The sequence below is a fragment of the Ornithorhynchus anatinus genome, chromosome X5, assembly GCF_004115215.2.
Source record: "Ornithorhynchus anatinus isolate Pmale09 chromosome X5, mOrnAna1.pri.v4, whole genome shotgun sequence".
In the NCBI taxonomy this organism is placed as follows: Eukaryota; Metazoa; Chordata; class Mammalia; order Monotremata; family Ornithorhynchidae; genus Ornithorhynchus; species Ornithorhynchus anatinus.
Window position 1 is genome coordinate 52,102,182 of NC_041753.1, and position 25,582 is coordinate 52,127,763.

General features: G+C 48.4%; 1 protein-coding gene across 1 annotated transcript; it reads right to left on the reverse strand.

Moving 5' to 3' along the window:
* Positions 1-387: 387 nt before the first annotated feature.
* Positions 388-22,931, reverse strand: LOC100074433 (programmed cell death 1 ligand 1). The gene is made up of 8 exons (XM_029055802.2): positions 22,844-22,931; positions 22,258-22,307; positions 18,343-18,413; positions 15,612-15,959; positions 10,837-11,121; positions 6,346-6,453; positions 3,928-3,987; positions 388-1,382 (listed from the first exon to the last, which is right to left on the reverse strand). Exons 3-8 carry the CDS (start codon positions 18,392-18,394, stop codon positions 1,360-1,362), a joined length of 876 nt encoding a protein of 291 aa, XP_028911635.1. The 5' UTR covers positions 18,395-18,413; positions 22,258-22,307; positions 22,844-22,931; the 3' UTR covers positions 388-1,359.
* Between the last annotated feature and the right edge of the window lie 2,651 nt (positions 22,932-25,582).

Consider the following 25,582-nt stretch of genomic DNA (forward strand, 5'->3'; position numbering starts at 1 on the left):
ATACTTAGAAGCTAGTTAGGATTCCGTTTCTCTTCTCATTTGGGGGGCAAAGAGAGCAGGACAAACACAAAACTGAGATAACCAAAAGGAACAGTAGGGGCCACAGTAAACTGGGATTTTACTGGCTGGTACACATGAGCTCTGGGAGCGAGGAGAGAAGCAGCGTCGGCTAGTGGAAAGAGCCCAGGCATGGGAGTCAGAGGACCTGGGTTCTAATCCCGGCTCCGCCACTTGTCTGCTGTGTGACCTTGGGGCAAGTCACTTCACTTCTCCGTGCCTCAGGTACCTCATCTGGACCATGGGGATTAAGACCTTGAGCCCCATATGGGACAGGGACTATCTACCCCACTGCTTAGTATACAGTGCCTGGCACTTAGCAAATGCCATTTAAAATAACCCAAAACCCCCCAAATAAAAAAAAAAAACAATCCACGATCTGCTTAATCGGGCTCGAAGCGGCATATGAACAACCCTGTTTGGGTCCATATTTTTCTCTCTACACAAACTGTTTACAGTAAGGACATCTTTAACGGGATTAAAATCGATCAGTTTAGCAGCAACTTGGCATCTTAAAAAAACACAAAAACAACCACCCTGACAATAAAATCATTCAAGATCATACTTGGAACAAGAAGCCTCCAGAGGTTCAAATAAATAATGATCACGTCGACATTAATGTTATGTTGTGCTTGAGGGTCTCAGTCTTAATCTCAGAGTTGGGGTCTCCGTATGGCTAAGACCACGTGCCTAACGGTGCTTTGCACACAGTAAGCGCCCAGTAATTATCGGCGATGAGGTAGTGAGGCTCAGGGAACCTCATCTCTCCTGAAGAACGCACAGGAACTGTACAGACAATCTACACATCGGGGGATTCTCATCCTTCTCCCAGTGACAAAACGAGTCAATCTACAGAAATGCCAGGGAGGGTGCTTACTTAACGCGCTGAAATGAAAAACAAAACAGCAAATCGGCATTTCTCCAAGTGTCTTCCTTGGGAGGCTAGAGAGCAGGTGAAGGGGAATTTTGAGAGCACGTCTGGTCAACAAGTTTTCCAAGCTAATGGGTGTCAGAGTTTTCTCCCTCAAAGGCTCTGGGGCCCAGCCCTGGCCAGCTCCAGCGAAAATTAAGCATTTCTTTGACACGACCAATTTGTCTCTATTTGACGAGGCTCCTTAACTTGTCTGAATGCTTCTTGTTTGTGATTTTAAAGCCGTGTTTTGAGGGGTTTGTTTCTTTTCTATATTTTCTTTTGCACTCTCATTTCCCCCCGTCTCCTCTAGGTGCTTCATTCGATACTGTCAACAGGTCAAGGAACAGGTTGAGAATCCCTACTTTAAATCAAAGATGCAGAGGCAACGTTTAAGTCTTCCCAGTGCTTGGATCTGAGGAAAAAAAGAGGAAAACGGTAAAATATGCATCAGTTTCTGGCCTGAAGAAAAAGATTTCTGACATTATTCGATCTTAGAGATCAATGACTATATGCCAGAAGGAAATGAAAATTCCAGTGAAGCTCGCACTGGTTCCCTGGAAGATCTCATCTGAAGCAGGGAGATTTCACCTCTATGATAGTCTGTAGTAAGAACCTACCACTTCCTCCTTCTCCTAGCTGACCGTGGTGGGTGCAGACTGTGAGAGCAGATGTTGGGGTGGGGGGTGGGAGCGGAACACTTCAATATACTCTACAGCCACTCCGCCCGTCCCCCGTCACCTCGGCCCTCCTCGACTCGCCGCTAGCCTATCACATCCTCAACTCTGCCCTCTCTGTCGATCCCTACTGGTTGCCCCTCTATCCCTTTGTCACTCCCTCAAAAGTCCAGCCCCCCCGCAGCTTCGGATCACTGCTCCAGTCCTCTTCCTCTGCTCTTGCACACACGCAGCTGAATGTACCTGGTGGAAATCCAGGCTCCAGATCGACTTCAGCCATTACAAATTCACTCTAATCTTATTATAACTCAACTCTCCTCTGCTGGAGAACTCTGCCATGTCTATCGAGCCCACAGTCCCCTCCTGCTTTTTTTAGATCTGCAATTCTAGCCTCCAGTCCTACCCACTACCCCTGCGATGCCTCCCTCCCTAACTCCCCCTGGATCTATACCCCTTAAGCAGTCAATAGTCACCCCACCCCCAGCCTCACAGCACTTATGCACGTAGCCTTGTACTTTGCGATTTCCCCTATCGGGCATTTATATAAATATCTGTCTCCCTGTGGGCAGGAATCATGTCTACCGACTATATTACATTATACTCTCCCAAGCGCTTACACAAGCGCTTCCAAGCTCTGCACACAAGTAAGCACTCAGTAAATACCAATGATGGATTGACTGACTGATGATGCCAACTTCCTTGGCATTACTTTCCCTCTCTAGAATGTCAGCTCACTGTGGCCAGGGAACGTGCCTACCGACTCTGTAACGTCCTACTCTCCCAAGCACTTAATTCGGTGCGCTGCACGGAGTAAGGGCTCAATAAATACGACCGATCGATCGATTACTTCGAGGAGTTCCCGCCTGATGGTTTCAATTCCACCAAGGCACTCCCATCCTCGCTTCATCACTCCATTGCTGCCCCTTCATCTTTCTTCTCATCTCAGCGGTTTCTCCCGTCTGCTCATCGAATCCATTCCTCCTACCTGCTTCCCCCCACTCCAATCTAGACTAGATGCTGTTGCTGCACAGATCATCTCCCTGAAGCATAGCTCAGCACACATCCCTCCTCTGAACCCTCCACTGGCTTCCCGTGTCTCATTACATCGAGCAGAAATTCCTCACCATAGGCTTCAGGACTCTCCACCGTCAATCAACTGTATTTACTGAGCACTCACTGTGTGCAGAGCACAAGCACTGGGAGAGAACAAGGTAACAGAGATAGTAGACACGTTCCCTGCCCACAACAAGTTTACAGTCTAGAGGGGGGGACAGACGTTAATACAAATAAATAAATTGCAGATATGTACTTAAGTGCTGTGGGACTGAGAGAGGGGTGAATAGAGGGAGCAAATCCAAGTGCAAGGATGATGCAGAAGGGAGAGGGAGAAGAGGAAATGAAGGTTTAGGGCCTAATCTCCCTCTTCCGAACTATACCGCTACACAGATTATCTTCTTGAAGCGTCACTCGATGAATCCCTCTCTGTTCGTCAAAGCCCTCCATGGACTTCCCTTATTCCTCTGCACCTACCAAAAACTCTTCAGACTCAGCTTTAGGGTTCTCTACCAACTCACCCCATTTTTGAAATCTGCTCCCTTCATCTACTACTACCCGGCTCGCTCTCTTCACTCTTCTCAAGCTAACCTTCTCGCGGAATCTCGCTCTCACCTCTCCTTCCTTTGTCCCCTCACCCACACCGTTTCCCCAGCCTGGAACTTCCTTCTTCTCCCAATTCAACAGACCGCAAGTCTTCCCACATTCAAAACCCTCGTAAAATCCCACCTTACCAACAAGTCTTCTCGGAATAGTTCCTGGTCTCAGATCACACAAAACCCATCAGCCACCCACAGCACTTGTGTATTTATTAATACCCGTTCTGAGCGGTTTTGTAGATAGGTGAGGCAACTGTCCATTCGATTATGAATGCTGATTACTCTTTCTGTAAATATCGCCTCTCCCATTACAGTATAAGCTCCTTGTGGGCAGGGAGCATGTCACTTTCCTGTTTTGTACTTTTTACGTGCTGAGTACATTGCATCACACCAAGTGAATGCTCAATGAATACTCCTGCTGCTACGACGACTCCTCCTCCTCTGGAATAAACAGGGATTGGAGGAGTGTTTCAAGAGCCCTTTCCTCTACCAAAACCTTCAAATCTCCAAGTGCGTGCATCCTCTCTGCTAAAAGGAGCCCTCGTTATTTTTTTTCCCCCACTCAACAGCCAGGCACTCTAATCTTTTGCCTGCATTTTCCCTCAATCCAGCAGTGCTTCCAACTACTTACATCTTTGTCCTTCACATGTCACAGACTGGCAATCCCATTTTTCCACATCTGCCACTCTCACTTTAAAAACAAAAGGATAATCGATGTTTTAGCTTAGAAATTTCTGGCAAAGGATCCTGTTCAGTGCTTTTCCCACTGGGGCTTTTGGACCGACCTCCCCGCTTTCCTCGGAGATGTCCCATGGATGAGAAAACTTCGTAAATGGATGAGTTTTTCCTATCGATGCTTGCTATGAGGAATCAAGACCGCTTCTGACTAGGAGACTATCTCTAATAATGATAATTATGGCATTGTTAAGCACTTACTATGTGTCAAGCACTGTTCTAAGCACCGGGACAGACGCACGTTAACGTGTGTCAGGTCAGGCACAGTCTTTGTCCCATGTGGGGCACACAGTCGAAGTAGAAACGATGAGAAATATTTCTGAGTAAAAATTGGCATCTCACCTCAATAGTAGACCGTTTGGGGCCCCCTCCCGTTTTGACCAGATTGGTCTCAGGTGTGATTCTATATGAATTCTGGTGGGAACCTGGTCCTTTGGAAATAACTGACCTGAATTTTCCCCCAGGGGAATTTCTTCTAGAGCCACTGAGATTCACTTCCATTTTGTACTTCCCCATCGGGGGTTATCAGCAACAATCCATATTCAGAATATCCTCTAATACTGTCAGATCTCGAGGTAATGGGAAAAGCCTTAGTCTGAATTACCCCCAAAGCCAGATAATTGTCAGAATGTGCATCTTAAATGCCGATTCATGGAATCGATTTACATTCCCACTGACACACCATGCTAGGGTAAAAATCGACTTGTATAAAGTATTCCAACAACCATACAAGTCACACTGCAGAAAACAATGTAATTACTGTTCGGTCAACCTATCTCAAAAGAGACTCTTCTTCCGGTTCTACCTTGCAGAAAACCGTCTTAATAGTTCACCGTGGTCCAGTGTCCGATACGTGAGTCAAAAATCAATGTCTGAAATAGATGCATGCAAGTTTCATCTCTTCTCCCTCGTGCTGAATTTACTGGTATGTAAAATGCACTTGTCCTGTAAGGATCGTGCAGATTTTGAAAGGAAAAAAATTGAGGAAAAGAAATGGGGTTTTCCATTTTTTCCCCCTTTCAAAACCTGAAGGCACCTACTTGCAATTTTGGGGGTGGGCTCCCTCTCCCTACATGAGAACCCTTCCCTCTTCCTTTCGATCTCTCCTTATCAGTACATTCAGTTCTCCAACTATAATGCAAGCGTTTTGCTCTCGCTGAACGCTACGTTAAAGGGAAATGCACACTATCGTATGCATACTGTGATTAGTGCCCTGGTCTGCAAGATCCTTGGGGGCAGGGATGGTGACTACCTACTCTGTTGTACTGTACTTGCCCAAGTGCTTAGCACAGTACACTGCACACAGTAAGTGCTACAATAAACACCATTGGCTGATTGATGACTGGGGCCACACACGCATGTATGCAACTGTATCTTCCCTCATCGCACAGTGTTCTACGGCAACAGACGTTGTTGAAAGAGAAGCAGCTTGGCCTAGTGGCAGAGAAGCAGCGTGGCTCAGTGGAAGGAGCCCGGGCTTGGAAGTCAGAGGTCATGGGTTCGAATCCCGGCTCTGCCACTTGTCAGCTGTGAGACTGTGGGCAAGTCACTTAATTTCTCTGTGCCTCAGTTCCCTCATCTGTAAAATGGGGATTAACTGTGAGCCTCATGTGGGACAACCTGATTACCCTGTACCTACCCTAGTGCTTTGAACAGTGCTCTGCATATAGTAAGCGCTTAACAAATACCAACATTTTTATTATTATTATTATTATTATTAAGAGGGCGGACTTGGGAGTCAGAGGATGTGGGTTCTAATCCTGGTTCTGCCACTTGTCAGCTGTGTGACTGTGGGCAAATCACTTAACTTCTCTGTGCCTCAGTTACCTCATCTGTAAAATGAGGATTAACTGTGAGCCTGACATGGGACGACCTGATTACCCTGTATCTCCCCCAGCGCTTAGAACAGTGCTCTGCACATAGTAAGCGCTTAACAAATACCAGCATTATTATCACTTTCTTTTCCTGAAAGAATGAGCTTTAGGGTTGAATAAATGTAATCTATTCTTGCAGTAAAATACTCTTTAGGCTATCTTCGCTTGTCAACTGCCAAAAAGCGGGGACTGGCTCACGTGCTTGTCCCATTCAGCTTCCAGCAAATTCTGAACAATCAAGAACGTTAAATAATGACAACGATGTCACCCTTTGTTGCTTCCCAATAAAAAGGGAACAACTGGAAAGGTCTGAGGGTCTCAAAGAAACAAGGGGCCTGAAAAATCCACAAACTAATGAATTGAGAATTGGCTGCATTTAGAGACCACTGATGTGGGAGGAGAAGAGACACCGTACTTGAAAGCATATGTAAACTTATTACCACATATTTTGCTGCAAAACAGATGCAATAACAGTGATCCGAGCAAAATGGCTGCTGTCAGGGTCGCTAAGTGATTTCTATTATTCATCAGAGGTATTTTAGTCTGTTCTGAAACCAACAAAAAAAAAAGATTAAAAGCAAATTACAGAAGTACTAGTCAGGCTTCAACTCTCTACTTAATGGTATTTCAAGATCTAAAAGCATCGCCTTGTGAAAGAGGCTTGGATGGGGAGATTCTTTCACTTGGGCAGAGATTATATTTTGCATTTCCTTGTTGTGACTCAGAACCCACTTTCGACAGGACAGTGGTGCCACGGTACCCACCCTAACTGAAATGTGGGGGATGCTGATAGATCAAGGTCGGAAAGCCATAATTATGGCTTGGAAATGAAATGGACTCAACCAGGACAGTTAGACTTTTACCTGAAGGCCAGATTACCACCTCAGCACTCAAATTTCAGTGGGAATCCCCCCACCCCCAGTTTTCCTTTTGTTTTCTTCTTCCAAATCTCCAAGAGAATTCGGACTCTGCTTTCCATTTCTGTTTATTTATATTAATTGTAAATGCTTATTTTTTTAATGCCTGTCTCTCCCTCTAGACTGTAAACTCGTCCCTCTAGACTGTAAACTCATTGTGGGCAGGGAATGTGTCTGTTGTACTCTCTCAAATGCTTAGTACGGGCCCCTACATACAGAAAGTGCTCAATAAATACGATTGATTGACACATGCCCACACACACAATGTCCATCCATACTGCTATCGTGCCCATCCAAACTGCTATCGTGCTGGTACAAGCTCTCATGATATCCCGACTGGATTATTGTGTCGGCCTCCTCTCGGATCTCCCTTCCTCCTGTCTCTCCCTGCTCCAGTCTATTCTTCATTCCGCTGCCTGGATCATCCTCCTACAGAAACGCTCTGAGCATGTCACTCCCCCTCAAAAGCCTCCAGTGGTTGCCTATCGACCTCCGCACGGAACAAAAACTCCTCACTCTTGGCTTCAGAGCTCTCCATCACCTTGCCCCCTCCTACCTCACCTCCCTTCTCTCTTTCCACTGCCCACCCCGTACACTCTGCTCCCCTGCCACTCACTTCCTCACGCTCCCCCATTCGGGTCTGTCCCGCCGTCGACCCCTGGCCCACGTCCTACTGCTGACCCGGAATGCCCTCCCTCCTCACCTCCGCCAAACTAACTCTCTTCCCCTCTTCAAAGCCCTACTGAGAGCTCATCTCCTCCAGGAGGCCTTCCCAGATGGAGCCCCCCCTTCCCTACTTTCCTCCTCCCTCCCCCTTCCCCCTCCGCCCTCTGCTCTTCCCCCTTCCCCTCCTCTCAGTACTCTGCTTATTTGTATATATTATTTATCACCCTATTTATTTTGTTAATGAGGTGTACATCTCCATGATTCTATTTATCTTGATGATGTTGTCTTGTTTTGTTTCGTTCTGTTTTGCTTTGCTGTCCGTCTCTCCCGTTTAGACTGTGAGCCCGTCATTGGGCAGGGATTGTCTCTGTTGCCAAATTGTACATTCCAAGTGCTTAGTATAGTGCTCTGCATGTAGTAAGTGCTCAATAAATACTGCTGAAGCAAAGAATGAACTGACACTGCCAGCTTTCTAGTTTTTCGTGCCCCATTTCCCCACCACCCCATCACTGCCTCTCATTTCATCTTTAAAAACTCTCCTGCATCCTCCCCTCCCTAATCCCTGAATCCCAAAAGCCCCTTTAACGCCTGTCCCCAGAGCCTCCCCTAAACCACTACATTGGGCCTGTCCCAACATCTATAAGGTGACGGACCCCTTGCAGCTTTTTTTCTTTTAAACCTTGCCTCACCGTGCCTGTCTCTGTCTCTTCTTGGCTACAAGGTACAGGTAGTTTGTGGCAGGTATAGGATGGGATCTGGTTGCTGCAGGAGGTCTGGGAGGGGCCTGTTACTGTGATCTCCACCGGCCCCCTTCACTGCCCCCCGCCCCCCCAACCAGTGCTTCAAGGTGTTGGGGCTCTGGGAAGTGGTGGGAAACACCTAGGCAAGGGGTCTATGAAGCAGAAGGAAGGGGCTGCCCTGATAGGGCAACATTAAAAAAAATGCCAGTGGAGTGGAATTCCACAGGGAAGTGAAGTGACTTTCATTCATTCATTCAATCGCATTTAATTGAAAGCTTACTGTGTGCAGAGCACTGTACTACGTGCTTGGAAAGCACAATTAGGCAACAGATGGAGACAATCCCTACCCAACAGTGGGCTCACAGTCTTGGTAATGGGCCTTGGGGGTGCAAGATTGAAGGTGCAGCATGGCCAGAGGTAATAAGAACAATAATTGTGGTTTATGCTAAGCGCTTAGTATGTGCCAAGCACTGTACTAAGCGCTGGGGTAGATACAGGATAAGCAGGCCCCACATGGGGCTCTCAGTCTAAGTAGGAGAGAGAATAGATATTGCGTCCCGTTTTGCAGATGAAGGGACCGAGGCACAGAGAAGTTACCCAATTATTCAACGCCTCCATAGTTTTATGTTTTGTTTTCCTGTTTAAATTGCAAGGAAGGGGCTGGATCATTTTAAGTAAAGCCTTCAGCCAGATGAAGAATCTAAGAGGCGAACCCCACAGCAGTGACACACGTTGCAAGGAATGGCTGCAGCAACAGACCTAAAAACAGTCTTAACTTGCACAGTGGGGAAGAGACTGTGGGCCACACAGCTGTCTTTTGAGCCTACGAAGACGTCCTTTAGGAACTCCACCCCTGAGGACTCAGAGCTTCACTTAAAGTAGAGTGGCCCTTCAGTTCAGCGACAGAGCTGCTGACTGAGCCCCCACCAAAATCACTCTCTCCCTCCGATTTGTATGGGGGCTTAGTCGTAGGACCTCTCGCTTGCTCAGCCCCAGGACTTGCTTTTTTAATGTTATTCATAATTAATAATAATAATTATGGTATTGGTTAAGCGCTCACTACGTGCCAGGCACCGTACTAAGCGCTGGGGTGGATTCAAGCGAATCGGGTTGGACACGGTCCCTGTCCCACATGGGGCTCACGGTCTTCATCCCCATTTTACAGATGTGCCTGACTGAGGCACAGAGAAGTGAAGTGGCTTGCCCAAGACCACAGAGCACAGAAGTGGAGGAGCCGGGATTAGAACCCATGACCTTCTGACTCCCAGACCCGTGCTCTATCCACTACGCCATGCTGTTATTCTTTTTTAGGGCATTTGTTAAGTGCTTACTACAGGGCAAACACTGTTCTAAGCGCTGGGGTAGGTAAAGGTTAATTAGGTCGGACACAGTCCCCGGTCCACCTGAGGTTCACAGTCTAAGGGGGAGGAGGGAGAAGAGGGATGGAATCCCATTTTAAAAATGAGGGAACTGAGGCCCCCCAGAGAAGTGAAGTGACTTTCCCAAGGTGATAGAGCAGACAAGGTGCGAAGCTGGGATTAGAATCCAGGTCCTCTGACTTCCAGGCCCATACTCTCGCCACCAGGCCACACTGCTTCTCCCGTTTATTCACACTGCTTACTCCTGAACCCTAGTACCATACAAGAGGGCCCTGACACCTTTTGGGGATGAGCTGCCTAATCTAGCCACCATGAGCAGAAGTGGCAGAACTTCCGCTCTCTCTTTCCCCTCATCCCGTTCTCCAGCCTCCCCAACTGGGAGGAGACATTTCAGTCTCCGGGAGAGGTGCCACGTCACACCTCTCCCAATATGAGTTGAGCCCCGAATACGCCAGTCCGTCCCCTAGACTGTAAACTCGATGTGGCCAGGGAACGTGTCTACCAACTCTGTTGTACTCTCCAAAGAGCTCGGTCGGTGCTCTGCACACAGTAAGCGCTCAGTAAACACCTCTGCCTGATCCCCTCACCTCACGCACGCCGCCCTCCCATCCGGTCTCCTCGCGTACGGCTCTTCCCCTTTCAAGCCGCTTCCTCTCACTTGCCCTCTCCCTGCCTTCACGTACGCGAGGAACATTCACTAGAGCCAAGGCGACATCTTTTCCTTCTGGCGGAGCGGAGCGGCAACACCTGGAGCCAAACGTAAAGGAAAACCACCCTTTCTGCCACCACTGCAGCCAGCCACCACCAACTCCCTGGACTTCCCATCTGTGTGCTGTGGGCACGAACCTCAGGGAGTCCCATTGGAGTCTCTGAGAGTCTAGCACAGAGTAGCTCAGTGGCAGCCACACCAGGAAGAGCCATCTTGGCGGAAGACCCGGGGTTGAAAACTCAGAGAGAGTTTCACCCTCGTAGCTTCTTCCTCTTCAAATACGAAGGACAACTCTACACTGCAAGAAACAGGCTCGCTCATTCTGTTGCAGTATACTCTCCCAAGCGCTTCGTACCGTGCTCTGCACATAGTAAGCACTCGGTACCATTGATTGATTAACTGACAGTCCAGTGCTCTGAACACAGTGAGCGCTCAATAAATGCGACGGAATGAATGAAGGACTGAATCCATCGACCCATCTAGCTACCTAGCTTGTTAGTATTATGATCCAGAAAGTTACCTGGGATGATTAAGACAGCTGTGGTGTTTTCTTCAGCTTTTTTATTCCAGAAAAAGCAGTAGAAGGTATCATTCACTGTGGCGTTGATTCCGAGTGTGCTGGTCACGTTGAACAGCATATCAGGTCCACGTGAAGAGTTCGTGATGGCCTTGTCACTGAGGTCTTCGTGGTAATTGTTTTTCCAGATTACGCTTGCTTCTGGATAACCCTCTGACTGGCAGGTCATTTCATATTCCAGTGTAGTTGGATTCCTCGAAATTCTTTGGTTTATTTTGCTGTAAGGGGCTAAATAATGAACAAAGGGGCATTAGGAAAGCATTTTCATTTCACAGAGACAAACGTATTTCTCTGATATCATCTACCCAGGTGATTAAAAAGTATATTATTCCAGGCTAGTTTTTAGGGAATTCTGCTTCTCTGCATAGAGCACAAAAACATATGTGTTGTCTCAATCAAAGCTCTTTATTAAGAATCTACTGAGTGCAAATCACTACACTAAGTGCTTGGGAAATGAGAGCGGAATCAATCGGTCAATCGTATTTATTTATTTTTTGTGGTATTCGTTAGGCCCTTACCATGTGCCAGGCACTGAACTAAGCACAGTAAATACACAGTCCATGTCCCACATGGAGCTCACGGTTTTAATCCCCATTTTGCAGATGAGGTAACTGAGGCACAGAGAAGTAAAGTGACTTGCCCAAGGACACACAGAAGACGAGTGGCAGAGCCGGGATTAGAACCCAGGTCCTCTTGACTCCCAGACCCGTGCTCTGACCGCTAGGCCATGCTGCTTCTCTATCTATTGAGCGCTTACTCTGTGCAGAGCACTGTTCTAAGCTCTTGGGAGAGTACAGTATGACAGAGTTGGCAGACACCTTCCCTGGCCACAATGAGCTTACAGTCTAGAGAAACAGAACATACATTCCCTGTCCAAAAAAACTTGCCATTCATTCCACTGTATTTACTGAGTGCTTACTGTGTGCAGAGCACTGTATTAAGTGCTTATCTCACGGGAAAGAAAGTTATATAGAATTATGTACAATTCCTACAAGCAATAGGAAGGATGGGGTGCAGATAGGGAGCTGAACAAATATGCCGGGATAAAGTATCAGAATAAATAACCGAATATATATGCAAGCGCTGAATATATACGTAAGTCGTCTCCTCCGGCACCCTCTGCTCTTCCCCCTTCCCCTCCCCTCGGCACTGTGCCCATTTGTATATATTATTTATTATCTATTCATTTTGTTAATGAGGTGTATAGCTCTTTGATTCTATTTATCTTGATGATGTTGTCTTGTTTTGTTCTGTTTTGTTTTGCCGTCTAGACTGTGAGCCCGTTACTGGGCAGGGCTTATCTCTATCTGTTGCCGAATTGTACATTCCAAGCACTTAGTACAGTGCCTTGCACATAGTAAGCGCACAATAGATACTATTGAATGAATGAATAAGTGCCGAGGGTGGTTATAAACATATATGAGCTGAAAGCAGGTTTGGGTGATGCATTGCTGCCCTCATGTGCTAGATACATAAAAGCCCCTGGGCATATAAGTTGAGGCATTGGGAATAAATCAAGGAAGGCTTCCAGGAGGTGATGGGCTTTTGGAAGGGCTTTAGAAGCTCAAGAGGGCTGAGGTTTGGGGATGTAGGGAGCATCAGGCCAGGAGAAGAATGCGATCAAGGGGTTGGAGGGACCAAGAACAGAGGACCCACAGAGGACTGGAGGTAAAAGGGGAGCCAGCAAATGAAACTGAGGAGTGGTCAGAGAGGCAGGAGGAGATCCGGGGATCACATTGGCGAGACCAAGGTCCGAGAGCACTCCAAGGAGAAGGGAATCGCCAACGGAGTTTAAGGTGGTCGAGAGGTCAAGACCGATTAGGCCATACTAGATTCCATTGAATATGATTCTGAGGAGAATATTGGTGTCTCTGCAGAGTGCGGCCAGAGTGGAGTAAAGGATGGGGAGACCAAATTGAGGAGAGTCAAGAAGGGAGTCGGAGGAAAGGAAGCAACGGGTGTAGACACCTACTCAAGAAGTTTGGACAGAAATGGGAGATAATGATGGAGCGGTAGCTAGATGGCGTTGTGGGATCCAGGGAAGGGTGTTTTTGTTTTGTTTTGTTTCTTTGAATAGCAGAGGCTAGCCTGTTAACTTTGGAGCATGGGTAGCAGGACTTTCATAAAAGTGCATTTATTACGCATAGGTCATCAAATATTTTGGCATCGTAAAACCAATGCCATTCACAGAGTATGGCAAGTGGATAAATGAAGTTCGAAAAAAGGGTGAAAGGGCCATCACGAAATGAATAACTAGGAGGTGGTGCCCAAATTCAGTTTCAGTACTGAAATGTTCTAGCACTTAGTACGGCACTCTGCTCACAGTAAGTACTTAACAAACACTATTACCACTACTAGTTGCAGTGATGGGACTAGAATTTCACTAATCAATCAATCAGTGGTATTTCCTGAGCACTTGCTATGCGCGGAGAACTCTATTAAGCGCTTGGGAGAGTACAGTACAACAGAGTTAGCAGACACAAACCCTGCTGACGACAAGCTAGAGCAGGACGCAGATATTAAAGTGGATTAGGGATAGGGTTCATTATTCTGAGAACCTTGACTATATTACTGATGAGTAGGGTCAAACACTGTGATCCTCATATTTTCCTCTACAATTCTGAAGACCTTATCCTCATTTTCATCTGTGTGGGGTAAATTCCTTCATTTTGGGTGACAACCAATACCTTCTTCTCCCCAGGACTACCCCCAAAATTGCTATTTGTCAGGCATCAGTATATATTGAGTGTTCACTGTGCACCGTACTCAGGGAATTCAAGAGGAAAAATATGGCACATTTCCTGCCCTTCCAAAACTGACAGGTCCATAGTTAAAAATACTTTATCCCATAACCAGAGAATTAAAATAGATGGAAGAGGTTGAATCATTTAGGAGTGAAATCCACTTTAATGTAATTAGGAAAGTTAACTGCCACCAATTATATTTATTGAGCACTTACTGTGTGCAGAGCACTGTACCAGGGCTTACCACCAACTTCCCAAGGCAAGATATATCTAAATCCGATCGCTTGACAAAGACCTCTTTAACCCTGTTCAATCTAGGCATTTGCTGTACATTACTAGGTGTTGGATTACTCTAAAAGACTCATTTCCTGCCTAATCTAAAAGATTCATTTTCTGTCTTCTCTAGAAGACTCGTTCCCTGTCCTCTAGACAGGATTTATGACCAAACCAAAGCAAACAAAACAAAAAAATCAGCCCCTTTAAGCCCCTATATCTCCCCCACTGTTGCAGCCTGGACCCCGAGCTAACACTTTAGTTCTTTAGACCCTTTGACAGGATTACAATCGGCTCAGTGTTATAGCATTACAGTAGCCGAAAAATAGCAAGAAGAAACATTAAATGTAGGGAAGTGAAATGAAATGAATTAGCAGTGGAAGGAAACATGCTATAATTCCTAGAGGGACCGGCAGCTCTCAGGAGGCCCATCACAGTTGTCAGAGGAGAGCGTTTTCTCTCCTCCCAAGTTCTTAGCGCGGCACCCCCTCCCCTTCAACATATTCCTACCTCTGCCCACCACCGTGTTTTAAAAATTGTCCCAGTAATTCTGGCTTCCATTGTCTGGGGCCCACTGACTGTAAGCCCATCAAACGGCAGGGACTGTCTCTATCTGTTGCCGACTTGTTCATTCCAAGTGCTTAGTACAGTGCTCTGCACATAGTAAGTGCTCAATAAATACTATTGAATGAATGAATGAGTAGACCCTTAAACTGGCCCCTGCCTGGTTCCGTGACTGAAATGAGTCACCAGTGAGTGGCTCCAGTTCTACCCACTCCTTGATCATTTTGTGTTCAGAACTGGCATTTATTTTTAGGTCTCCTAATTGTAAATAGTTGTTTTTTTTTAATTAGAAAGCCTAATCTTCCTGACGCTCCTTATGAATACAAGAGCCTTTCAGGTTAGTCAAAACAACAGAAGTATAGGGGCTCTCTTCTGCAATCTGGAAAGCTTTAATTCCTATAAAATTTACACAGATGGTATATGTGAAGCTCAGGAATTTATATGCACAAAACTGCCAACAGCACCTAAAGAAATGACTGGCGTAGACTCCTGTCCATCAATATTACAATTATATTCCTCCTGGTCATCATAGTTCCTTCTATCTAGAGAACAGTCTCCATTATACAATCAAATTTTCTTGCCTCTTATGACTGATCTATGCCAAATGGTAGGATAAAACATCTAAATTGTTTGAGTGTGACCCTGTCGTGGAGTTTTTCTGGGTATAAATTTTTGGTTTTCAAGAGTATTCAGAGACCTGGAGGAAGAAAATGACTGTAGATTTTAGAAAATAGAACAATAATAGTGTTTGACATAAGGAGGTATTATTCTCGTCTTGTTTAAAGTTGTCCAGCCAGCGCATAAGGGCTCACCCTAGAATCTAAAGGTGTCGAAATGAGGTTACTGTCTTCTTCTACCAGTGGTAGTCATAGTAGTGGAAGCGACGGCATTTATTGAGCACCCACTAGGAGCCACGCACAGTACCAAAGACTTGAAAAAGTACAGAGGTACACAATTTATGTTCCCTGTACACAGTGAACTTATGCACTAATGGGGGGAGACAGACAAAACAATTTTAACAAAAGAAGTACTCAGAATAATTCACCCTGCTGGACGTACGTACACATACGTCCAGCACGTAAATTATACATTCCGAGGAACGATACACATCAGTACATAATTGCTAAGGAGACCCACCTTGTACTGTCAGAGTTATCCACTTGTAGTCTGCTCCTTCATAGCCAATCAGGCAGCGGTAAACCCCAGCATCTGTCAGTTGGACATTGGTGATCTGAAGCATGGCCTTCCCCAGAAGCAGCTTATCCTTTAACAACGTTGCTCTACCTCTGTAGCTGTGATGCTGGATTTTAAGATCTACCTTACCCTTTACAAATTTGACGATGTGTTTATCATCCTCTGTGTCCCAATAAACAGATAATGCTTCAAGATCTAAACGGTCTTTAAAGGGAAAACTGCATTCCATTGTCACATTACTGCCATAGACCACTGTAAATGATTCTTTAAGAACCTCCACCTCGAACAGAGCTGAAAAACAAACCCAAATTTAGACGTGAAAGTTCCTTAGGGATGAGGAAGCAGATACTGTATTCCTCCCAGAATGCTGTCCCTAGAATTTTCCCCCAGAGAATCCACACCATAAGGTAAATGCTCTTTTTGGTAGGTTTGTTTAAAGGCCCTTTGCCTCTCCACTTACCAAAGCAAAAATTCCTTAAAGATAAGGAAGCAGGTATCGTATTTCTCCCGGCGTGCTAGCCCTAGAATTTTCCCCCAAAGAATCCGCACCATGAAATAAATCCTCTTTCTGATAGGTTTGTTTAAAGACCCTTCTGCCTCTCCACCGAGCAATCGGCAGCCTCCCTTCTCCGGCCCGGCGCCGCGCGGGAGTCAAGGCCTGCTCCCTGCAGGAGTGGCGAGCAGGGAGAAACTAGGCTCCACACGGCCAGGGTGAGTCTGCCGCCTCACCACGGGGGACTCCGCTAGATAGCCGGGGTTGCTCCCTCCATCCCTCCGGACAGGACGAGAGCCAAGCCTGCCTTCCCGACAGCTGCAGTATGGGACAGTCGTAACCAAGGACTGTCGGCCAGGAACGGTGACATACCCGTGAGCTGTTTTTGCTTACATATTTTGCAGTTTATATTTTGGATTATGCAATTTTAACTTATTCGGTAATATACTTTTACTGCTCTATAGCCATCCCCCGCTTAGATTGTGAGCCCCTCGTGGGCTAGGGTCTGTGTGCTAAATGACCGTCCTGTAATCAGGCTCGCGCTTCATTTTTTGCTCTCGTGATAACCCGACTGGATTATTGTGTCAGCCTTCTCTCGGATCTCCCTTCCTCCTGTCTCTCCCCGCTCCAGTCTATTCTTCATTCAGCTGCCCGGATCATCTTCCTACAGAAACGCTCTGGGCATGTCACTCCCCTCCTCAAAAACCTCCAGTGGTTGCCTATCGACCTCCGCATGAAACAAAAACTCCTCACTCTTGGCTTCAGAGCTCTCCATCACCTTGCCCCCACCCACCTCACCTCCCTTCTCTCTTTCTACTGCCCACCCCGTACGCTCCCCTCCTCTGCCGCTCACCTCCTCACCGTCCCCCGTTCGTGCCTGTCCCGCCGTCGACCCCTGGCCCGCGTCCTCCCGCTGTCCCGGAATGCCCTCCCTCCTCACCTCCGCCAAACTGACTCTCTTCCCCTCTTCAAAGCCCTACTGAGAACTCACCTCCTCCAAGAGGCCTTCCCAGACTGAGGTCCCCCCCCCCTTTTCCCTCTGCTTCCCCTCCCCTCAGCACTGTGCTCATTTGTATATATTATTTATTACCCTATTTATTTTGTTAATGAGGTGTACATCCCCTTGATTCTACTTATCGTGATCATGTTGTCTTGTTTTTGTTTCGTTCTGTTTCGCTCTGCCGTCTGTCTCCCCCGATTAGACCGTGAGCCCGTCAACGGGCAGGGATCGTCTCTATCTGGTGCCGAAATGTACATTCTAAGCGCTTAGTTCAGTGCTCTGCACACAGTGAGCGCTCAATAAATACTATTGAATGAATAAATGAATTTTTTCTTCCACGGTATTCGTTAAGCCCTTACTAAGTGCCGGGCACTGTACTAAGCACTGGGAAAGATACAAGTTAACCAAGTTGGACACAGTCCCACATAGGACTCACAGTCTTAATCCCCATTTTACAGATGAGGTTAACAGGCACAGAGAAATGAAGTGACTTGCCCAAGGTCACACAGCAGACAAGTGGCAGAGCCGGAATTAGAACTCAGGTCCTTCGGACTCCCAGCCCTGAGCTCCAGCCGGTAGGCCATGCTGCTTCGGCTTAATACAGAGCTTTGCCCAGAGTAACGGCTGGTTAAATCTTAGTAAGAATAGCAAGGGTTAGAATCCTAATAAAGAAAATTATTACAAACCAAATAAAATATATAAAATAAAGTATCATTCAAATTAATTAGAATACTGGTTTATTTTCTTATGTGGATCTTTTACTTTAGGTAGAGGCTTTATTTTTTTGTCCTCTGCCTACTTGTAAGAATTGCCCATAAGATAGCGCATCTAAGGGAACTTTTCTTTTGCTTGAATTCAAATAGACCTCACTTCTCACGACCACAGGCTTCTCTTTGACTCCTCGGTGAATTCGACGGCAGCCCTTTGCAGAAGGTTGAAGAGATCTTAGATCTTAGAGAGAGTTACTCTGGAATAAGTTGGAGACACACATATGAAGATACGGTTTGAACGGAGCCCTGCAGTCTTCCGGGATGTCAGTCTGCCACTTTTCACAATGGGTTTTTACGTTTTTTAAAATTTACTGTGATGATCAGGTATATCATTTTATAGTGGTGTTGAACTATAGCTCATGAACCTGAACGCTGAAAGAAAATACCTAATGATGTGAAATAGCTTCTTACCATTCAGCAACTGCCAATCGAGCATGAATGTAAAGACGGGCAATATCTTCATCTCCTGTGACAACCTAAAACTTGAGCGGAAGAAAAGATTACTGTTTGAGGTTGTGAAGCCTAGAGAATAAAAGATGGGACTCAAAAACTGCCTTTGGGAATCTGTAGTGTTTTCATGGGGACTTAGACCAATTCACCCTCTCCCCGGGGGGCCAGACGAAAGGAAACCGGTTTAAATGGCAGTAAAGACGGAGTCAAGTTAGAGGTAAGGAAGAACTTCTTAACTAACAGGGTGACCGAACACAAGAATAAAACCACCGGAAGACATTGCGGACTCTCCACCCCGTCGATCTTTTTTAAAAAAGAACAGGCTAGCTGTCGGTCCTGGATGGTTTAGGCCAGGGCTGCAATTTTCAAGAAAATGGATCAAATTTTGTGGCTTCAAGCGGTGCAAAATGGATTTCCGGATATCATTAAAATTCTAAAGCTATTTGAAAAGGGTTGGATTGTATAACTGTAATGATAATGGCATTTATTAAGAGAGCATTATGTACCAAGCACGGCACTAAATGCTGGGGTGGCTTCAAGACAGTCAGTCCTTCAGTGCAGCGGTCTGCCCATCAACTGGGCTTCTCCCTCCCCCCAGATCACTTGGATACCCTGCCGGAGACGGAGAACGGGCACCCTCATCCGGGACAGAGAGGACCAAGTATCCCAACAGCATCTTTTCCCCAACACTCCCCAGATATGCCACCCAACTGTGATTCAGTAAGAGGAATGTCTTAGGGAAGCAGTGTGACCCAGTGGAAAGAGCCTGGGCCCGAGAGTTGGATGACCTGGATTCTAATCCCGGCTCTGCTCCTTGTCTGCTGTGTGACCTTAAGCAAGCCACTTAACTTCTCTGTGCCTCAATTTCCTCATCTGTAAAATACCCATTCTCCCTCCTTATTTAGAATGTGAGCGCTGTGTGGGAGAGGGACTGTGTCTGTCCTAATTACCTTGTATTTACCCCCAGTGCTTAGTACAGCTCTGGGAACACAGGAAGCACCGAATAAATACCATCATCATCATCATCATCATTATTACTATGATGCACATATGCTTCTGGCAATTGTGTTGGTTTTTGGTTTTTCTGAAATTTTCCAGATTCCCTGAGGACCACATCAGGAGAAAAATAAAACATTGCCGGCGCCACTGGTTTAGGTATTCCCCTACTCGGAGGCAGAGGGCTGGGCCACATGACCTCAGACAAAATCTGTCCAGCTCTAGGATTCTATCGTTCTAACTCAACCGAGAGTGGGCTCTTCCTCGGTTCTAATCTAAGCAGAGATGTGTCAATTGGCCAAGGGCTATATCAGAAGTTAAAAACAGGCCTGAAAATAAGCACAGTTGTTAATTCAACTGATTTAGTTGGCGATTATTTGGTTAGAGATATTTATGCGCAGAGATGTGTCAAAACCTATTTCTAACCATCAAAGAAGTGACTTTTATCTAAGAAAGCCTAGGGCTAAACTTGCGTGAATAGGAAATAACCTGTGATTCACCACATTCTTCTTTCACAAACATGTATTAAAATATTATAGTGACGTCACAGCCGCTCTATGTGAGGTCTTGGGATTTTCCTTAATCGGATAAAGACCCACTGCAATGCCAGCTTCGCTATGAGATTATTTTAGTAATTCTCCTTACAGTTGAGAAACAGAAAATTGAATTCTACTGCCTGAAACTAATAGTTCCTTTTTTGGTTTTTTTTAATACAATATCGCAATTACGGAGAGCATGAGCTGTGATGGTGTTTTCCACTTCTGTAGTAACGGGACACTAGGTCTTGCTGCAGTCCAGAGTCCGTTTACGACAAGAAAAAGCATCTCCTTTCTGTAATATCACTATTCCTACTCAGCAAGCACTACCGTTTTTATTTCAAATGGCCGAAGACGGCAAACCGGTCCAGCGAGTACATGATGCGCCGTTCGTGGGTTCGGGTTGGGTCTCAGATGTAACGGTTATTTTCTGATTGTCTCTCAACCCTTTAGACCGTAAGCTCGTTAGGGGCGGGGAACGTGCTACCAACTCTGTTATACTGTACTCTCCCGAGCGCTCAGTACTGTGCTCTGCACACAGGAAGTGCTCAATAGATACCATCGATTGATCAACCCAAATCTACACAACTGTTAGAGAAGAGACAGGTGATCCGCAACACGGAGGAGGAAATCTGGAATTACCTTCCTCAAGTATAAACTTCAAATGCGTAAAGGAGTTATGACCGCCATAAAACATGAAAACACCCAGCAAAATCAGAAACGTCCACGTTGATTTATCCGGAGTAAGGGAAAAGAATAATCAGTGCTCAGATGGAGGTTCCTGAACACCGTAACGGTTCACATCAGGTCTCGCTTCAGAAAATTCTTGGTTGCTAAATGGCCACGGGCAGATGAAGATAGAAAGGTGGGAAAATAACGAGGAAAAAAACCAAAACAAACCAACCCAGAGCTGAAATTTGTGAAAGCAGGAAGTCTATCTGTAGATCGAATGACAGCTATCATTTCCGGGATGCTTACACAACTACCGAGACAACCCTACTAATCTTGAGACTTGGAAGCTAACGAATACCGCGTGGCCAGGCGATAGCCATTTAAAGTTTAGCGGTCAAGACACTCTGGAATGGATAAATGATTCTGCGAAAGATTTGTTTTTGCTTACCAGAATGAAATGGCTGAGTTTTTAAGTCCCTTTTAATTTCATTCTAGTATTTAAAGTTAACTGCGGTGCTTGTTAAGCATCTACTGTGTGTCAAGCACTCAACTAAGCATGGGAAAAGATAGAAAATATTCAGGTCAGACCCAAGCCCAGTTCCGTAACGGGCTCGCCATCTGAAGGGAATCGTTTTTTACCGACTGACGATCGGGTAAAAAAAAAGATCCTTCCTTTAATACGTGTTTTAAAATGTCCCCTTTTTAAAGAAATCTCTACCTCTGAGCCACTAGATAGCCAGTTAGTTATGAGGTGTCACGGTCTCTGTCCTGCCTGAGGCTCAATCAGTGGTATCCGAGCGCTTACCAACCCATCCATCGATAGTATTTATTGAGCGCTCACTACGCGCGGGGCACCGTACCGAGCGCTCAGCAGACGTGTTCCCCGCCCATCGCGACCTTACGGGGCAAGTATCATCCTCGTTTCACCGAGGAGGATACCCATCTATCTGCTGCGCGCCTTTGGGCCGGTCACTTGGCTTCTCTGCGCCTCGGTGACCTCATCCGGAAAACGGGGATGAAGACTGCGAGCCCCACGCGGGACAACCTGATGACCTCGTATCCGCCCCAGCGCTTAGAACGGAGCGAGCGCTTAACAAACGCCGTCGGCATTCTTATCGTGAGGCAACGGAGGCGCAGAGAGAGCGAGCGACTTGTCCCAGCCACTCAAAGTCATCCCGAGGGTGGACAGGTGAGGTCTTCCCCCGGCCCCCCTCATTAAAATCTGCTCACTCGGGGCTCCGCCTCCGTATTTAGGCCAACCGCCGTGCCCAAACACTGGGCCTAGCGCACCACTCCCACTTCGGCCGTCCCCACGCCTTTTCCGGGCGGCCGCGTGATTCCCGAAAGTCCTCGGCATTGCGAGGACTCGGTATTGGCGGCGCCGCCACCCTGTCTTTATCTTTTTCTTTCTGGAAATCGCCAGGAGCCTTCGGTCGCGGTTGTCGAGAGTCGCCTCGGATCTCTCTCGGGAAACGGGAAGCGGGGCAGTCGGCAGTTCAGCCGCCCGCCGACCCCCGTTCACGGGCGCGGGCTTAAACGACATCCCCAGGCCGGGTTTTCAATTCGGACGCCCGAGTCGCCCGACCCGTCGGGCTCCCGGCCCCATCCCCGACCGGCCCGTCGAACTCCCTCGGGAAAGATTGGACGCCAGGGGTAGAGAGGACTCACTCACTTCCAAGGCTGGCGATCGGGCGACCCAGTGGGACCTCCGGTCCTCCTGTCCTGTCCGGGGAAGGAAGACGCGAGTCGGTCAGCGGTCTCGGCGGTCGGGGCTCCGACCCCTCGATGACCCTTCTCCCGTGCTCTTTCCGGGTGGTGCGGAAAGTGAGCTTTCCGCGGGGGCCCCCGGGGTGGCAGGATGGAGAGGCGGGGGGGAGGGGGCAGGAGGAGTCCCCGGGGCCCAGCTCCGCAGCCGGCGGAGCCGCTAGAGCGCGGGCCTCGGAACCCGACGGTCGTGGGTTCGGATCCCGCCCGGACGAGTGACTTCTCCGGCCTCCCGTCGCCTCAGCGGCGCAATGAGAGATCGAGACTGTGTCCAACCGGACTGGCTCGTCTGGAGGCGCTTGACCGGCACCCTCGTCCTGCTCATCCCTTCGTCTGCCGGCCGCCGAGGCCCCGCTCCGCACAGAAGTGGGGATCGAGCCCGGGGAGCCCCAGGGGGAGGGCGGGGACCGTGTCCCACCCGATCCGCTCGTCTCCACCCCAGCGCTCGGTCCGGCGGCCCGCACATAGGCAGCGCTTAACCGACGCCACGATACCTGCCAGCGAGGGAGAGGGTTTCCCGCTACGTGGCGATCCGATGGCAGCCGAGCCCCGGATCCGATCGCAGGCCGGGGGCCCCGGCGAGGGCATGTCTAGCCCCCTGACCCCCCCCCCCCCCCTCCCCCCGGGGGAGGGCGCGTCGACGCAATCGGCTTCTACGCGGGGCAGAAGAGAAACCGCTTCGGGGCCGTCCCCTCTCCCTCCCTCCCCGTCTCCGCTTCTTGGAAACCGAACCGGTCCGCGGGCCCAGAGGAGGGCGAGCGTTCATTCGATAGTATTTACTGAGCGCTTACTACGTGCAGAGCACCGGACCAAGCGCCCGGAATGGACAGATCGGCAACAGAGACAGTCCCCGCCCTCTGAAGGGCTCACGGTCTGATCGGGGGAGACGGACAAGGACGATGGCAATAAATAGAGTCGAGGGGAACAACATCTCATTAAAACAATAGCGAAGGATTTAATAATAAGGCCGGTATCCGGTCAAGCGCTTACTACGTGCCGAGCACTGTTGATTTGCTGTCGTTTCAATGAGATGCTCATCCCCTTGATTCTATTGGTTGCCATCGTTCTTGTCCGCCCCCCCCCCCCCCCCCGACAGAGCGCAGGGCCGGTCTCTATCCGTTACCGAGCGCTCAGTACAGTGCTCCGCGCGTAGGAAGCGCTCGGCAAATACCATCGAATGACTGTCCTAAGCGCCGGGGGAGAGACGGGGTCGTCCCACGCGAGGCTCCCGGTCTTCATCCCCGTTTTGCAGACGAGGGAACTGAGGCCCCGAGCGGTGACGTGACTCGCCCACGGTCACCCGGCTGCCGAGTGGCGGAGCGGGGATTCGAACCCATGACCTCCGCCTCCCAAGCCCGGGCTCTTGCCCCTGAGCCACGCCGCTTCTCTATTCCTCCCCCCATCCTTCCCCCCGAAATGCCGGCCCTCGACCGTTGGGAGAAGGCAGCGTGACTCAGGGGCGGGAGCCCGGACTCGGGAGTCGGAGGGCCGTGGGTTCGAATCCCGACTCCGCCGCTTGTCCGCTGTGGGACTCCGGGCCAGCCACTTCACTTCTCTGGGCCTCAGTGACCTCATCCGGAAAATGGGGATGGAGACCGGGAGCCCCACGGGGGACGACCTGATCGCCTCGTAGCCCCCTCCCCCCAGGCGCTTAGCACAGTGCTCTGCACATAGTAAGCGCTTAACAAATTAGTATCAGCAGTATTCTCTGGGCCTCAGGGACCTCATGTGGAAAATGGAGATCATTATTATTATTATGTTGGTATTTGTTAAGCGCTGGGGGATGACACAAGGGAATCAGGTCGTCCCACGTGAGGCTCCCAGTCTTAAATCCCCATTTTACAGATGAGGTGACTGAGGCATCGAGAAGTTAAGTGACTTGCCCAAAGTCACACAGCTGACAAGTGGCCGAGCCGGGATGGAGACCGGGAGCCCCACGGGGGACGACCTGATCACCTTGTAGGCCCCTCCCCCCGGCGCTTAGCACAGTGCTGTGCACGGAGTAAGCGCTTAACAAATACCACCATTATTATCAGTAGTATTCTCTGGGCCTCGGGGACCTCATCTGGAAAATGGGGATGGAGACCGGGAGCCCCACGGGGGACGACCTGATCGCCTTGTCTCTGCCCCGGTGCTTAGACCAGTGCTTGGCACGCAGTAAGCGCTTAACTAATACCATCATCTTTGTCATTAATAATGTTGGCATTTGTTAAGCGCTTACTATGTGCAGAACACTGTTCTAAGCGCTGGGATATACAGGGTAATCAGGTTGTCCCACGTGAGGCTCACAGTCTTCATCCCCATTTTACAGATGAGGGAACTGAGGCACAGAGAAGTGAAGTGACTTGCCCACAGTCACACAGCTGACAGGCGGCGGAGGCGGGATTCAAACCCATGACCTCTGACTCCCAAGCCCGGGCTCTTTCCACCACCGAGCCACGCGGAAATGGAAGCCCATCAACGGGCAGGGATTGTCTCTATCTGTTGCCGATTTGTACATTCCAAGTGCTTAGTACAGTGCTCTGCACATAGTCAGTGCTCAATAAATACTATTGAATGAATAATGATAACAGGGATTTGGGCCATTTGCTATCCACCCCACCCTCGCAGCACGCACACACGTCTTTACATTATTTACTACGAATTCCTTATTCGGATTACGGCCTGTCCCGTTGTAGGCAGGGAACGCGCCTGCTGACTCGGCGGTACACTCCCGGGCATTTAGTACGGGGCTCCGCACCTAGGGCGCGATAAATACCGTGGATCGATTGATCGCGGGGCTCGTTAAGCGCCTACTACGTACCCCACACCGGCCTAAGCGTTGGGGTGGATCATCGGGACCCACCTGGGACTCACAGCCTAAGTAGGAGGGAGAACGGATGCCTGGAGGAGTCCCAGAGGCCCTTCTAATGGCAAGATTAACCGGTTCTCTGGGTTTAACAGGTCCTTCGGGGACACCCTTCTCTGTTGAAGCGCCTTTTGAAGATCCTCTGTCGATGAATAAGCGCAGCATCACTCGATACTTGCCGTGTTCGGGACACAGTGCTCCGTATGTGATGATGATGATAATGATGATACTTGTAAAGTGCTTACTATACGCCGACCGCTGTTCTAAGCGCTGGGATAGACACGCGTCCGTCAGGTTGGACCCAGTCCCTGTCCCTGTCTCATCTCCATTTTTATAGATGAGGAACTGAGGCCCGGAGAAGTGAAGGGACTTGCCCGGGGTCACA